This window comes from Malus sylvestris, chromosome 13 (genome assembly GCF_916048215.2).
Source record: "Malus sylvestris chromosome 13, drMalSylv7.2, whole genome shotgun sequence".
NCBI classification, from domain to species: Eukaryota; Viridiplantae; Streptophyta; class Magnoliopsida; order Rosales; family Rosaceae; genus Malus; species Malus sylvestris.
In genome coordinates, this window is record NC_062272.1 from 13284146 (window position 1) to 13300029 (window position 15884).

General features: G+C 40.9%; 2 protein-coding genes and 1 long non-coding RNA gene across 3 annotated transcripts; 2 read left to right on the forward strand and 1 right to left on the reverse strand.

Moving 5' to 3' along the window:
* Positions 1–1548: 1548 nt before the first annotated feature.
* Positions 1549–15485, forward strand: LOC126597675 (anaphase-promoting complex subunit 7-like). The gene is made up of 18 exons (XM_050264485.1): positions 1549–1715; positions 1814–1882; positions 1965–2015; positions 2298–2432; positions 2557–2619; positions 3016–3131; positions 3744–3828; positions 4026–4085; positions 4477–4522; positions 5353–5426; positions 12976–13026; positions 13180–13380; positions 13648–13692; positions 13808–13901; positions 14052–14197; positions 14279–14508; positions 14798–14858; positions 14989–15485. Exons 1-18 carry the CDS (start codon positions 1647–1649, stop codon positions 15076–15078), a joined length of 1686 nt encoding a protein of 561 aa, XP_050120442.1. The 5' UTR covers positions 1549–1646; the 3' UTR covers positions 15079–15485.
* Positions 5433–9450, forward strand: LOC126597687 (uncharacterized). Its single transcript, XR_007614302.1, has 2 exons — positions 5433–7824; positions 7921–9450. It is a non-coding gene; the product is annotated as an uncharacterized LOC126597687 (long non-coding RNA).
* Positions 11518–12583, reverse strand: LOC126597680 (uncharacterized). The gene has a single exon (XM_050264492.1). It carries the CDS (start codon positions 12476–12478, stop codon positions 11783–11785), a length of 696 nt encoding a protein of 231 aa, XP_050120449.1. The 5' UTR covers positions 12479–12583; the 3' UTR covers positions 11518–11782.
* Positions 15486–15884: the final 399 nt, after the last annotated feature.

Genomic DNA, 15884 nt, shown 5'->3' on the forward strand with positions numbered 1-15884 from the left:
CGTTGCTTCGTACTAGGTGCAAGAGGGGTGTCATTCTGTGTGTTGTGGCTTCCTTCGCTCCCTATGTTGGAGAGGGATGCCTGGTCAAAAGAGAGTGTACGAATGGTGGAAACCAGCTTGGCAAAGCTGAAGAAAGTGGGAATGAGTGTCGTTCCCACAGATGGCGCCAAATGTTGATGCACAAAATCGGTGAGGACTTTGGTACACCAGAAAATGTTAAGTTTGTGACCTTCGCTAGATTGAAATGGTCACTAGTGTGGATAAGTATGTAAATGGATAGAGACAGGGAAGCAAACACAAGATGTACGTGGTTCACCCATATTGGCTACGTCCACGGAGTATATGAGTTCTCATTAATTGTGAAGGGTTTACACAAGTACATAGGTTCAAGCTCTCATTTAGTGAGTACTAGTTAATGATTTAGTACAAATGACATTAGGAAATATTGTGAGAGAATGATCTTTATTTATAAAAGAGAGTTTCTAGTTTCATTCTGACATTGACACGTGTCGTGTTGTGATTGGCTTCTGATGTTGACACGTGTCGCGCTATGATTGGCTTCTGATGTCGACACGTGTTGCGCTATAATTGGCCTCCTGGTTGGAGGGAAACTCTTCTGGGTCATTGACTGTATAACGTTGACTGGTGCTCAGTAGTTTCAGGATTGGTCAAGTATGGTACAAACAAGTACAATATTTTACACTTTATACATTGCATGGTAAGATACATGAGTGACTTAGTACCATATAGAGTTCCTATGAGGTTCAAAAAGCAGGGTGAATATATTGAAGACCAAACCTCACGATCACTGACACGTGGGCTGGATATTTTGAAAGCAGGTTTGAATTTTTTTTTTCTTCTCTCGGATAACACACACATACACATACCACTTCCACACACACACACACACGCATAGACACACACGCACATACCACTTCCTTCTCCCTCATTCCTCTCCTCATTCATCTTCGGTTCTCCCCCCATCTCTTCTCTGCAAGTCTTCTTCCCAGAGCAGACAGACACACACACACACCCCACTTCCCCGTGTTTCCCCCTTCCCCAATCTTTTGAACCTTCTCCCTCATTCATGTCCTTGTTTCTTCTCCCCCAGAGCACAGACCACCACACCCACACCCGCCGAGCACCATAGTGGCACACACTCCAGCGAGCACCATCACCAACTGTGGACTGTTCTTCCTCCATTTCTCACCTCCCGACGACCACCATCAGGCAAGGGGATCCATCAAACAGTTTGATTCAAACCCGAGCGGGTTTTGGGATCCGGAGAAAATGGAGTTTTTCATTTCTGATGACGGAGTCATAGATCTTGGGTCTGAGCCTGGATTACAGAGAGAGATCTGAGCAGCTGCGACAACGCAGCCTCAGCTGCCTTTCCGACGACGAAGCCACGACGATTGTTTCGATAATATCGAATATATCGCGATATTATTAATAATATCACAATATTTTAACGACAATTAAGAGGATATGTGAGAAAATATCGATCTCTCTGAAAAACGATAATATCGACGATTCGATATTCTAGTCATTGGTTTTAGCCTTCGTTCACGGACACTGACGCCAATCGTTCAAGAAATCTTATCGGAAGCAAAAACTTTCAAATTTTACTACTTTCGCTCCCAGAAATGGAGGTCCCCAAGGATCAAATCACCACTCTCATGGAGCACGGCCTCTACAACTCAGCTCAAATGCTCGTAATCTCTCTTCTCCCCTCCTGCTCCTCCAATTTCAAATTTTCTCTCCAGTTTCATAATTTTCCGGCGATTGAGATGTTGTTTGTGCTTGGGTTTAGGGTTGTTTTCTTGTTTCGTCTCCGGCCCCTAATGCCGAAATCAATCCGCACCTTAAAGCTGAAGGCTTGGTCAGAATCTTCAACTCCATGAGTCCATGTATTTCTCCCTTTTTTTATTTCTTGTAATTGAATTGTGTATGTTTGCTTGCAGGTGCTTCTTGGTGATTCGTTGTATCGCGAAGGGGAGTTTCGCAGAGCAATTGTAAGAAAAAAAATCACACATTTTCGGCTTATTTCGTATTGTAATGTACAAAGTAGTGATCTTGCACAAATGTAGTGGACTTAACACTCTTAGTGATTGCAACAAAGTTGGAAGGATTGTATAACTTTTTACTGAGTTAGCTTAACCCATTAGGTGAAAATGTCAATTTAATACTTTCTCGTTATCTAACCAAAGCTGGATTTCTTTACTTTACGATTAATATGCTCCCGTGTTATTGATTTTTGGATGATTCTATATATTTGTTTTCTTTTTTGTTGACAGCATATTTATAAGCAAGCGTTGCAGCTTTGCAAGATGATTTCCAAGACAAATGCACCAGCTACTAGAAGCTCATTGTCGTCAACTAGGTCGTCTTCTCCAAATTTGTTTAATATTTCAGGAATTAATGAGAATGAGGTAGGCTGCTTTCACTTTCCGTATAGTTGTTTCTGTTTTCAGCTTATACCAAAGCATGATAGTGGTTCTTTTTTTTTTTGTTTGGCGCTATTTATACAAAGTTCCCTTCTTTGCTAAATGACAGGTGAAGTTCAAAATTGCATCCAGTCACTTTGCGCTCGGTGAGAATGGAACAGCCCTTTCCGAGGTACGGACATGCATGCTCAAATGTTTATGGGCAGGGAAATTTGCATATTATCTGTGGTAGTAACTTAGTATGGAGGTCTGAGTATAAAGATCCTGACACATCCATGTTAATTTTGTTGGTTTTACTTGCCTCCTAGTCTTTCTTTTTATCTTTTTTTTTTCTATCTATTTCTCGTTAGTCCTATATATATTGTTAATTTGTTAACATAGTCACACGTCAGCTGGGTACCTTGGTAATATGTAGCATATAAGCACAGGGCACCCTTTCTTTGTAAGCTGGTTTTGCAAGAAAAAATACTACCCATTGGTTTCTCATCAATATCAATATGCACTTATATTTCTTATGTCACTTTCTGAACATTCTTGCTGGGGTCTGATGCACATATAAACTTTACAGATGGACAACATCCCAAGCAAATTCAGAAACTTGCAGATGAATCTCTTGATGGGAAAGCTGTATCGGTTTTCTAGACAGAATCGTTCTGCTGTTTCTTGTTTCAAAGAATGTCTAAGGTTTGTCAATCAAATTGTGATTCTCATGTTTCAGTTTGTATTTTTATTAATGCAGATAATTTGAGTATTTTACTTGTTTAGGTAATAAAATCTTGTGATCGTTATGCTGCACTACTCTGAAGCTCAAGAATTTGGCAGTTCTTTGTTTCTCTGATGTTAGCAATTTCATTTTCTCATGGAAATTAATTTTTTAAGACTTGGATACTGTGATTGAAGTAATTAAAGGGTGGGATGGTTGAGGTCAATTGCAAGATTATAAGTGTTTTGTTCTGCAACCCTACCTTGTTATATGCTTTCTTTTTCTGGTAGGTCCTATATTATAAAAGAAGGTTGCACCTTTACTTTAGAAATAGTCTTTGGATCCCTTGTTATATTGTTATGGATGTAAAAGTCTTTGGATTTCCATCTTCTGCTCCCCTAAGTTTAATTGGGCTATAGTGTATCCATCTCCATATGTTTTTTATTCTCATGGAGATTGTTCCAAGTGAATTCCCTTCCTGTTGCAACTCAGTTCATATATGTCTTCAAATGTATTAATGATTTCTGGTCTGCTAGCAATCTTGACTTCATCTTGTTATATACATGCTGCTTCATTTTTGGCGCTTTCAACAGGCACTGCCCTTATGTCATGGAGGCTATTGTAGCTTTAGCAGAATTAGGAGTTGCTGCCAAAGACATTATTTCCTTGATTCCTCAGGTTTGTCCTGTAAAGTTTTTTCACAGTGAAGCTGTCTTTGTCTTATGCTGTGTGTAGAAAAACAGAAATTATAAGGGGCCATATGAGACCTAGAGCTCATGGGCCTATTGTTATCTGATTACGTATGTAGTGACACTTTATAATTAGATGTCTATCCCAATGTTTCTTCAATTCTGCTTCTTGACCCTCAATTTCAGACTCCAAATAGAAGCGGGAGGGCTCCATTTGATCATTTTGACTCAAGCCGTTGGCTGCATGTAAGTAACAATTGGGAAAGCAGAGGTCGTTTATCATTAGCTATCATTTGGTCTATGTTTATTTATTTTATGCTATGTGCAGATGGCTTCATATCCACATTGAGCCGTGACACTCATCGTGACAAATATTGTAATGTTTGGATAGACTGATATGGCCAGAAGAGAGTAGTTGTCATAGTACCTAGGATGAAGTTTTTTGTTAGTCAGCCTATGTAGTTGGTTTGTCATGCATTAGAAAGAATGCATGTGCATTTTGCAATTTAGCTTGCATAATTTTGTTCTTTCACAAGTTACAACTGAGCAGTTCTATGATAGGATGTACATAATGGATTGAAAGGGGGAAAGCCCGATTACTCCAACAAAGTTGTTACATTTGTTTTTCTCTGTGCAGCGCTACGTTGAGGCTCAGTGTTGCGTTGCTTTGAATGATTACAGAGGTAATGGGAGTATTTCTTCTCTACTCTTGGGTTTTTATTTGTATGTGTGTTTGTGGAAACTTGAGAACATATTCAATAAGTCTTTTGTCGTGATAAGGCTTGCTTCATCGTCAACACTGCATGCATTGACACTTCATTTTGTAAATTTATACAACTAATGGATGGTAATCAAATTGCTCTGTCAACAACCCCTGTGCAAATGCCCCTTTTTCGGGCAAAGAAGTAAGGGGGATTTTGCATAGATAAAAATGGGGATTATTATGGTTAATGTCTTTGTTGTATATAGATTAGTTGTATTATGAAGAAAGTTGAGGTTCCACCATAATACCAATTGGCAATATGGGGAGTGGCCCAACTTACTTATAAGCACATGCAAGTTCTCTCCTCCCATCAATGTAGGACTCATTCTCAACACGCCTCCTCACGTGTGGTGAATTTTCAAGCCTAATATGTGGACAACAAAACGAGGTGACATGGAGCGTGTGTGGCCGTTTTGCTTCACACGTTGGACAACCTACTTTGATACCATGAAAAAGTTGAGGTTCCACCATAAAACCAATTGGCAATATGGGGAGTAGCCCAACTTACTTATAAGCCCATGCAAGGTCCCTCCTCCCTTCAATGTGGGACTCATTCTCAACATATTACTTCTAGAATTCATATTGGATGATATCCTATAAGGAAGTAGAAAGTTGTTAGAAACAGATATTTGTTGCAGTTCGCATTATTTTATTTTACATCTTTTCCCGATCCTAGATGTAGTTTCATTATGTTATTAGTGGAAATTCTGCTTGCATTTACAGTCTATATATTTAACTTTGGCGTTGCAGGTGGTCTGGAACTCTTTATGGATCTTTTACAACGTTTTCCTAATAATTTACACCTCTTACTTGAAGTTGCAAAGGTTAGAACTAATTGTATGTGTGGCTATTTGCACTTTTTGCAATGACAATAATGGTATAGTGTTGTCCACCAATTTTGCTTGATAATAAGCCAATTTATGCACTGATTGCTTATGATGGGAGGAGTAGGTTTCTGACAACAAAATCTCATCTGTATGTACCATGAGTATCTAGGTTCCTTGTTTACTTCTTTTAAGTTCTCATTCCAACTAGATATTTGCAGCTGCTCTTTGTTAGGTATAATTTACAATGTATGGCACTATTTATCAACCACCAAAATGCTCACCTCACTGCTAAAACAAAAAAGATAATTACAGTTTCATCCTTCTATAGAATTATCTATGAAAATCTTGCTGCTAATTTTTGGCTTGTGTTATGGGCATAAGTAACTTACAGAATTGTAATTACCCATCTATTTACTTTTATTTATTTCTGAAAATACAATGTTTGGCCTTATTAAGAAATACCTCAAATTTACGCTGAATGAATGCAAAGAGCACTTTGATTCTGATTACAACAACAATAACAAAGCCTTTTCCCACTAAGTGGGGTCGGCTATGTGAATCCTAGAACACCATTGCGCTCGGTTTTGTGTCATGTCCTCTGTTAGATCCAAGTACTCTAAGTCTTTTCTTAGGGTCTCTTCTAAAGTTTTCCTAGGTCTTCCTCTACCCCTTCGGCTTTGAACCTCTGTCCCGTAGTCACATCTTCGAACTGAAGCGTCAATAGGCTTTCTTTGCACATGTCCAACCCACTCATTCCTAATCTTATCCTTTCTCGTGAGCCCACACCTCCAACAAAGCATCCTCATCTCCGCTACACCCATTTTGTGTACGTGTTGATGCTTCACTGCCCAACATTCTGTGCCATACAGCATCGCTGACCTTATTGCCGTCCTATAAAATTTTTCCTTGAGCTTCAGTGGCATACAACTGTCACACAACACACCGGATGCACTCTTCCACTTCATCCATCCCGCTTGTATTCCATATATTCTATCTTTGATCGGCTTAGGTAAAGACCTTTAGATTCCAACACTTCTCTCCAAAGGTTAAGCTTCGCATTTACCCCTTCCTGAGTTTCATCTATCAACCCTATATCGTCTGCGTAAAGCATACACCGAGGAATAACATCTTGAATATGTCCTGTTAACTCATCCATTACCAATGCAAAAAGGTAAGGACTTAAGGATTGTTGATGCACAAAATCAGTGAGGACTTTGGTACAACAGAAATATTAAGTTTGTGATCTTCGTTAGATTGTTCTGGTCATTAGTGTGGATAAGTATGTAAAAGGATAGAGACAGGAGAGCAAACACAAGATGTACGTGGTTCACCCAGATTGGCTACGTCCACGAAGTAGATGAGTTCTCATTAATTGTGAAGGGTTTACACAAGTACAGAGGTTCAAGCTCTCCTTTAGTGGGTACAAGTGAATGATTTAGTACAAATGGCATTAGGAAATATTTTGGGAGAATGATCTCCTTTTATAGAAGAGAGTTTCTAGCCTTGTTCTGACATTGACACGTGTCGTGTTGTGATTGACTTCCGATGTTGACACATGTCGCGCTATGATTGGCTTCTGATGTCGACACGTGTCGCTCTGTGATTGGCCTCCTGGTTGGAGGGGAAACGCCTCGGTTGGGGACTTGCAAGATCCAAGCCGCTGAGTAATCATGAAACTTCAAAGTACTGAAGTGTGGTATCGTCTTCACTTGCCTTATCTGTCTCATAGGTAGATGTGGCATCTTCTCTGGAAGTACTCTTCCTCCGTCCAGGGGTGGTATCTTTAACTGGTGGAGATGCACAAGGTAATGTATCAATTTCACTTGAAGCTTACTTGTAGTTTCAGGCGTGGTCAAGTGCGATACAAACCATGTAGTAGGAGTCCCCCAAGTCGCCGAGCTAGGGGATCTGCTGAAAGAGGTGACAGACAAGGTAAGCAATCAGAGCTCCAAGCAATCAGTCCCAGATCAGAAGTTTGATTTCGAGTTTCGACTGATTGTTCTCATTCTCCTTATCTTACAGGCAGCATGAAGGATAAAGAGAAGAAAAGGAAAAGAGATGATATGAGATACTTTTGCTTTTGAAGAAATAACTTTCCACAGGCTTATTCTTGAACTGGGCTGGAGGATTTTCTGGTTACCTCCATAGTATAAGGCCGACTGAAGAATTTGAGGGTCAAAACAAGTCCATCAAATCTAGAGTACGTTCGACCTTGCTGATATGTGATACTTTTGCTGTTGACAAAGTAGTGGAAGTATCGGCACGTGTTCTGTTACGCTTGTCTCCACATGCTTCCTTATATCCTTCTCGCTGGCCCTATCTGTTCCTCAGGCAGATGTGGTATCTTCTCTGGAAGCATAAGATGTTGAAGATGAGTATTCGAGAGCAATGCCAGGTAAGTAATCAGGTAAGGGGTTCCAAGCAGTCAGTTCCTGACTGGAAGCTTGATTCCAAGTGTTGACTGATTGCTCTCTTTCTCCTTGTCTTGCAGGTAAGAACAAAGCCAAAGGAAAAGACAGGGAAAAAGCATGATATGGGACTCTTGCTTTTAACCCTGATGATATGAGATATTCTTGCTCTGGTGTAGCTTGTTTGCAGAGGTATTATCGGGGGGAAAGAAAGCTGAGTATTTCGAGAGGTTTCGTTGGGAGTGCCCTCTCAGATATGAGGAAGGGTTGAGCATTTTTACAGGTCTACCTATCCGTTGAGGATGGAGGTCGACATATATAGGAGTCTCCCTAACAAGAAGTAGTAATGCTATTCCTTTACCCTTCTTGGTTATAGCATTGTAGTGAGAGCTGCCTGCTTCACGTGTTTTAACTCTGTCAGAGCACTTTGAAAAAATGGTCTGTGGTATCTGGAAAGCTGATGTTGCGTGTGAAGATTACAGACAAGCTTTATCCAAGGAGATCTGGCTCTCGCAGTTGAGAAAGCGATGCCTCTTCGGTTTTCGAACAAGCGATCCTGTCGGGGATCTGGCTCTCGAGATTCGAAGAACGGTGCCTCTTCGATTTTTGAGAAAGCAATCCTGTTGGGAGTCTGGCTCTTGAAATTCGAAGAGCGGTGTCTCTTCGATTTTTGAGAAAGTAATCCTGTTGAGAGTCTGGCTCTCGAGATTCGGAGGGCGGTGCCTCCTCGAATTTGGAGCAAGCAATCTTGTTGGTAGTGTTTTCTCGAATGTGAGTAAAGGTTGAGCATTTTTGCTAGTCTACCTTGCCACGGAGCACAGAGGTTGACACACAGTAACTTTCCAATTATTCAGCAGTGGTGCTGTTCCTTCTTACACTTCTAAGATCTTGATTTGTCCGACCTCTTCTTACACTTCTATTTGCTCGAACCCGCCAGTAGAGCTAAATATGAATGAACCAAACCTGAAAACATATTTGAGGCATATTCGACACAGAACCTACACTTGAATCATTGGCGACACATAACCTACATATTTGAGGCATATTTGAGGCATATTCGACACAGAACCCGCCAGTAAGATCTTGATTCAGTGTTCAATGTGCAGGTTCTGTGTCGAATATGGCCCAACGCCTATTTGCTCGAACCCGCCAGTTGAATCATTGGCGGCTGAAGTGATGAGTCTCAAGCAGAAGATTAGAGGGCTCAAGCATGAGAATAAACAGTTGCACATGCTCGCACATGACTATGCTACAAACATGAAGAGGAAGCTTGACCAGGTGAAGGAATCTGATGGTCAGATTTTACTTGATCATCAGAGGTTGTGGGTTTGTTCCAAAGGCATTTATTGCCTTCGTCTTCTGGGGCTGTACCGCGTAATGAAGCTCCAAATGATCAGCCTCCGATGCCTGTTCCTTCTAGGGTTTTGTCCAGTACTGAGGCTTCGAGTGATCACCCTCCAGTGCCTTCTCTTTCTGGAGCTCTACCGACTGCTGAGACTTCTCCTAAGCAACCTTTGTGAAGGCCCCCTCTTGTTTGTTTATTTTGACTCATGTATATGTACATATTTGTAACTTATCGGAGATATCAATAAATAAGGTTTGCTTCATTTCAACGTATTGTGTTAAATACACCAAAGCCTTCTTCACTAAGTTCTTTGAATTTTTCTTTTGTTGAAGCTTGTATGTTGAAGCTTTGTGAGTGAAGCATGTAGGTTGAGGTAGTGTTCCCTTAATTTCTCGAGTGAGGGAAACTTTTCAGTTGGAGACTTGAAAAATCCAAGTCACTGAGTAGGGTCGGCTATATGAATCTTAGAACGCCATTGTGCTCGGTCCTGTGTCATGTCCTCCGTTAGAACCAAGTACTCTAAGTCTTTTCTTAGAGTCTCTTCCAAAGTTTTCTTAGGCCTTCCTCTACCCTTTCGGCCCTGAACCTCTATCCCGTAGCCGCATCTTCTAACTGGAGCGTCAGTAGGCCTTCTTTGCACATGTCCAAACCACTATAACCGATTTTCTCTCAGCTTTCCTACAATTTCGGCTACTCCTACTTTACCTCGGATATCCTCATTCCTAATCTTATCATTTCTCGTGTGCCCACACATCCAACGAAGCATCCTTATCTTCGCTACACCCATTTTGTGTACGTGTTGATGCTTTACCGCCCAACATTCTGTGCCATACAGCATCGCTGGCCTTATTGCCGTCCTATAAAATTTTCCCTTGAGCTTTACTGGCATACGACGGTCACATAACACGCTGGATGCACTCTTCCACTTCATCCATCCAGCTTGTATTCTATGGTTGAGATCTCCATCTAATTCTCCGTTCTTTTGCAAGATAGATCCTAGGTAGCGAAAGCAGTCGCTCTTTGGTATTTCCTGATCTCCGATCCTCACCCCTAACTCATTTTGTCCTCCATTTGCATTGAACTTGCACTCCATATATTCTGTCTTTGATCGGCTTAGGCGAAGACCTTTAGATTCCAACACTTCTCTCCAAAGGTTAAGCTTCACATTTACCCCTTCCTGAGTTTCATCTATCAACACTATATCGTCTGCGAAAAGCATACACCAAGGAATATCATCTTGAATATGTCCTGTTAACTCATCCATTACCAACGCAAAAAGGTAAGGACTTAAGGATTAGCTTTGATGTAATCCTACAGTTATGGGGAAGCTTTCGGTTTGTCTTTCATGAGTTCTTACGGCAGTTTTTGCTCCTTCATACATATCCTTTATAGCTTGGATATATGCTACTCGTACTCCTTTCTTCTCCAAAATCCTCCAGAGAATGTCTCTTGGGATCCTATCATACGCTTTTTCCAAATCTATAAAGACCATGTGTAAATCCTTTTTCCCCTCTCTATATCTTTCTATCAATCTTCGTAAGAGATAGATTGCCTCCATGGTTGAGCGTCCTGGCATGAAACCCGAATTGGTTGTCCGAAACCCGTGTCTCTTGCCTCAATCTATGCTCAATATCTCTCTCTCCTAGAGCTTCATTGTATGACTCATTAGCTTAATACCCCTATAGTTCATGCAATTTTGTACGTCGCCCTTATTCTTGTAGATAGGCACCAAAGTGCTCTTTCGCCACTCATTTGGCATCTTCTTCGTTTTCAAAATCCTATTGAAAAGGTCAGTGAGCCATGCTATACCTGTCTCTCCCAAGATTTTCCACACTTCGATCGGTATATCATCTGGGCCCATTGCTTTTCTATGCTTCATCTTCTTCAAAGCTACAACCATTTCTTTCTTCCTGATTCGACGATAAAAGGAGTAGTTTCTACACTCTTCTGAGTTACTCAACTCCCCTAAAGAAGTACTCCTTTCATGTCCTTCATTGAAAAGATTATGAAAATAACCTCTCCATTTGTTTTTGACCGCGTTCTCTGTAGCAAGAACCTTTCCATCCTCATCCTTAATGCACCTCACTTGGTTTAGGTCCCTTGTCTTCTTTTCCCTTGCTCTAGCTAGTTTATAGACATCCAACTCTCCTTCTTTGGTATCTAGTCGCTTATACATATCGTCATAAGCCACTAACTTAGCTTCTCTCACAGCTTTCTTCGCCTCTTGTTTCGCTTTTCTATACCTTTCACCATTTTCATCGATCCTATCCTTGTATAAGGCTTTACAACATTCCTTCTTAGTCTTCACCTTTGTTTGTATCTCCTCATTCCACCACCAAGATTCCTTTTGGTGTGGAGTCAAGCCCTTGGACTCTCCTAATACCTCTTTTGCTACTTTTCGGATACAACTAGCCATGGAATCTCACCTTTGGCTAGCTTCCCCCTCTCTATCCCACACACACTAGGTGATTACTTTCTCTTTGAAAATGACTTGTTTTTCTCCTTTTAGATTCCACCATCTAGTCCTTGGGCACTTCCAAGTCTTGTTCTTTTTTCTCACTCTTTTGATATGTACATCCATCACCAACAAGCGATGTTGATTAGCCAAGCTCTCTCTCCGGTATAACTTTGCAATCCTTACAAGTTATATGATCCCCTTTCCTCATTAGAAGAAAATCTATTTGTGTTTTTGACGATCCACTCTTGTAGGTGATCACATGTTCTTCTCTCTTCTTAAAAAAGGTGTTGGCTAAGAAGAGATCATATGCCATTGCAAAATCCAAGATAGCTTCCCCATCCTCATTTCTCTCCCCAAAACCATGGCCACCATGAAAACCTCCATAGTTGCCTGTCTCCTTGCCCACGTGTCCATTTAAATCTCCTCCTATAAATAACTTCTCCGTCTGAGCAATTCCTTGCACCAAGTCTCCAAGGTCTTCCCAAGATTTCTCCTTCGAACTCGTATCCAACCCTACTTGAGGTGCGTACGCACTAATCACATTGATGAGTTCTTGTCCTATTACAATCTTGATTGCCATGATTCTATCTCCTACCCTCTTGACATCTACAACATCTTGTGTCAAGGTCTTGTCCATGATGATGCCAACACCGTTTCTCGTTCTATTTCTGCCCGAATACCAGAGTTTAAACCCTGAGTTTTCTAGATCCTTTGCCTTAAGACCAACCCACTTAATTTCTTGTAGGCACATAATATTTATCCTTCTCCTCACCATAACTTCCACTACTTCCATAGATTTTCCCGTTAGGCCTCCTATATTCCACGTTCCTAAACGCATTCTACTCTCTTGAACTCTACCCTTCTGTCCTAGCTTCTTCAACCTCCCCCGTCTAATAGGATCAAAGTACTTTTTTTGTGTGTCCTGTGTAAAGTTGATAGGAGCATATGCTCCCAAACAACTTTGAGTGGAGTCGTTCGAAAAGATGTTTCTATGGCCCCTTTGCTCATTTAACACTGCATCCGGGTGCTGATGGAGATACAGCGACCCTTGCTCACTTATCACTGTGCTGGGGCCACACAGCGCACCACTTACGGGTGACGTCCTAGCTTTAGCGCGATTTCGTTCTGGGTTCACTGTCGACTACCTGACGCCCTCCCCCTCCTCCTTTATCCGGGCTTGGGACCGGCAATGTAAGATAAACTTACACAGGCGGAGTTACTTTGATTCTGATGACTCGGGTTAAATTTGTTTTAATAGACTTAAATGTTGTCCTATGTTGTTTCTAATAAGGTTTTTATTTGTGCTTTTGTATATGTAAAAACTTGCATGGAAAGGTTGAAGCTATTATTGGGAAAAACGATGAGGCTATATTGAATTTTGAAAAGGTAATTTCTGGTCATTATGGTGATGCAAGTGTCCATCTCTCTCTCTCTCTCTCAGACACGCACATGCCCATGAGCATGCTTGCTCATATGCCCTTAAATGAATGCGTGTCATGCAAATACGAACTCACGTTTTGATGCTTCTATTCTTTGCAGGCTCGATCAATTGATCCATGTGTTGTAACATATATGGATGAGTATGCAATGCTTCTAAAGACAAAGTCTGACTTTCCGAAGCTCAATAAATTAGTGCATGATTTGCTTATTGCTGATTCTACAAGGCCAGAAGTATTTGTGGCCTTATCTGTACTTTGGGAAAGGAAAGATGAGAGAGGATCTTTATCCTATGTTGAGAAGGTCTGTACTTTATGTTTGCTGGTTTTTAATTTACCTTAATTATATATCTCATAAGTTTAGAGGTCGCACTTGGTGCGATGGCAAGTGCCTTCGCCCATGAGCGGTAGGTCTCGGGTTCGAGACTTGGGAGCAGCCTCTCCATAAATGGGGGTAAGGCTAGCCGACATTCACCTCTCCCAGACCCTGCGTAAAGCGGGAGCTTTGTGCACTGGGTACGACCTTTTTTTTTTTTATATATCTCATAAGTTTCTTATTTATTTGCATCAGAGTATACGAATCGATGAGAGGCACATCCCAGGTTATATAATGAAGGTACTGATATGATCTTATATATGATAAGTTGCAGCATCTATGTTAAAAAATATCACCGTATCTTTCTTCTTACCCTGTTCTCAATGAGGAAACATGAATTTTTCCAAGCTTTCAGGGTAACCTTATGTTATCAATGAAGCGAGCAGAAGCAGCTGTAGTTGCCTTCAGGGCAGCTCAAGAGTTGAGACCTGATATTCGTTCATATCAAGGTGGGACTTGTAAAGGAAAATACTCATCAGCATGACATGCATCTTATGTCGGCATTGAGTTTTTTATATTCGATTCAACCATTTTTTAAAAGAGCGAAATATGAAGTAATTGCAGACACTTTATGATTGGTAACTCAAATATGTTTTCAGGTTTGGTTCATTCGTATTTAGCTCTCTCTAAAATCAAAGAGGCTTTATATGCTTCCAGGGAGGCTATGAAGGCTATGCCTCAATCTGCGAAGGCTTTAAAATTGGTTGGGGATGTACATGCGAGTAACCCTGGTGGTAGGGAGAAGGTAAACCCATAACAGATTATTTCAGCATGAGTTCAGAAGTCAAGTTGATGTACTTGTGAATTCAACCTAATCTTGAAACAGGCAAAAAAGTTCTATGAGTCAGCCCTTAGGCTGGAATCTGGTTACCTTGGAGCTGCATTAGCTCTAGCTGAGCTCCATGTTAACGAAGGCCGCAATGGGGATGCTGTGTCACTGCTAGAGCGATATCTGAAGGACTGGGCAGATGACTCTCTGCATGTGAAACTTGCTCAAGTATTTGCTGCAACAAATATGCTCCAAGAGGCATTGTCGCATTATCAAGCTGCATTGAGGTTAAGTGTTATTTTGGATATCCAGAATAACTTTCTCACTGTTAGGACTTAAAATGTGCATTCTCATTAATTATTTGCTTGCGTGTGCTTGTGTGTGGTGTGGAAATTTTAGGGATCCCATAAATAGCAATTTAAGGAAGTCGTCCTGAAAAATAATTGAGGTCGTTAAAGAAATTAAATCCCAACTATTAGTGGCATGGGATTATAACACACTTTTGATCTGTTGTGCAATTCTGTATGATCTTATGACTATAAAGTGCTCAATTTTATTTTCTGACATGAATTGCAGGATAAACCAACAGAATGAAGCTGCAAAAAAAGGTTTAGAGCGCTTAGAGAAACAGATGAAGGTCTGTCATCCTGTGTATATAGCTTAAATGAGTGATTGGGTGTTTGGTTTAGATTGTTTAATATAATGATTTGCTCAACAATGGTGAGGCAATTGAGCAAGATGTAGTTTGAAAGTTGTACTTTCTGTAGGGGGTGGATCCAGATGCACCTGAAGAAGATGATGAAGAAAATGAGATCGATGATGCTGATGCAGACCAAGAAGAGACTGAGCTTCTTTGAATTATGCTAACCACAAGTATTCTCACAGCTTCCATGACGAGACTCTAGTTGCAAAGAATGCCATCGTTGGAAGTAGAGTGGGGAATTTTGCAATTCTGCAAGCAAACTGACCCACCGGAAATGAAATTCTTATCTTTCCGTGTCACAACAGGCCACCAACGGAAGGCGTAAGGTCATGCAGCATATATTGGGAGAAGGAGAGAATATTCACCAGTTGCTGCGTAGTTACGATCTTTGGGACCAAGGCAATCCTCCTAATGGTGGCAACCCTGTCATCTCCAATTCTTTACCAATTTTGTTGTCATATAAGTGTAATTCATTATGATCTCATGTTACAATGCAACTTGTATAAAGTGGAGTCTATATTCTCGCCCTTTGTACTTATTGGATTTAGATGTTCTTGCGAACCTTCGTGCTTACGGCTGCCCTAGTACTATGTCGTCTGTACATAATTGTGTCATCTGTCGTGAAAGTTGATTTTGACAAAGAACAAAAATTAGCTTCAGAGTCATGAAACATCAGAATCAATGTTTTCTTCATGTGAACGTGGAAAAAGGCCACAAATGTTTCATATCAAAACACATTTGAAGGTTCGGACCAAAAACAAAAAGCACATGTTAAGGTGACGGATTCACTTATGTACACGGTAGAGCAAGTCGGATTCTCCATACCGAGCTCCACAAGGCGCCCGACTGGTCTCATAACCAAGCAAAAGCGTTGTGGAAGCTTGACGTCTAGTATGGGTTTGGTTCGGTGCCATTGGAGGGCAGTTGGGATTTGTTTAGCAGCTCCCTGCTCTCCGTTCA

Excerpts from the sequence above, each read along its gene's own strand:
- LOC126597675 (XM_050264485.1), top strand. The coding sequence starts at position 1,647 with ATGGAGGTCCCCAAGGATCAAATCACCACTCTCATGGAGCACGGCCTC. Across the intron at positions 2,433-2,556 it reads CAGGAATTAATGAGAATGAG|GTGAAGTTCAAAATTGCATC; the intron begins GTAGGCTGCTTT and ends GCTAAATGACAG. Across the intron at positions 4,086-4,476 it reads ACTCAAGCCGTTGGCTGCAT|CGCTACGTTGAGGCTCAGTG; the intron begins GTAAGTAACAAT and ends TTCTCTGTGCAG.
- LOC126597680 (XM_050264492.1), bottom strand. The coding sequence starts at position 12,478 with ATGCGTTTAGGAACGTGGAATATAGGAGGCCTAACGGGAAAATCTATG.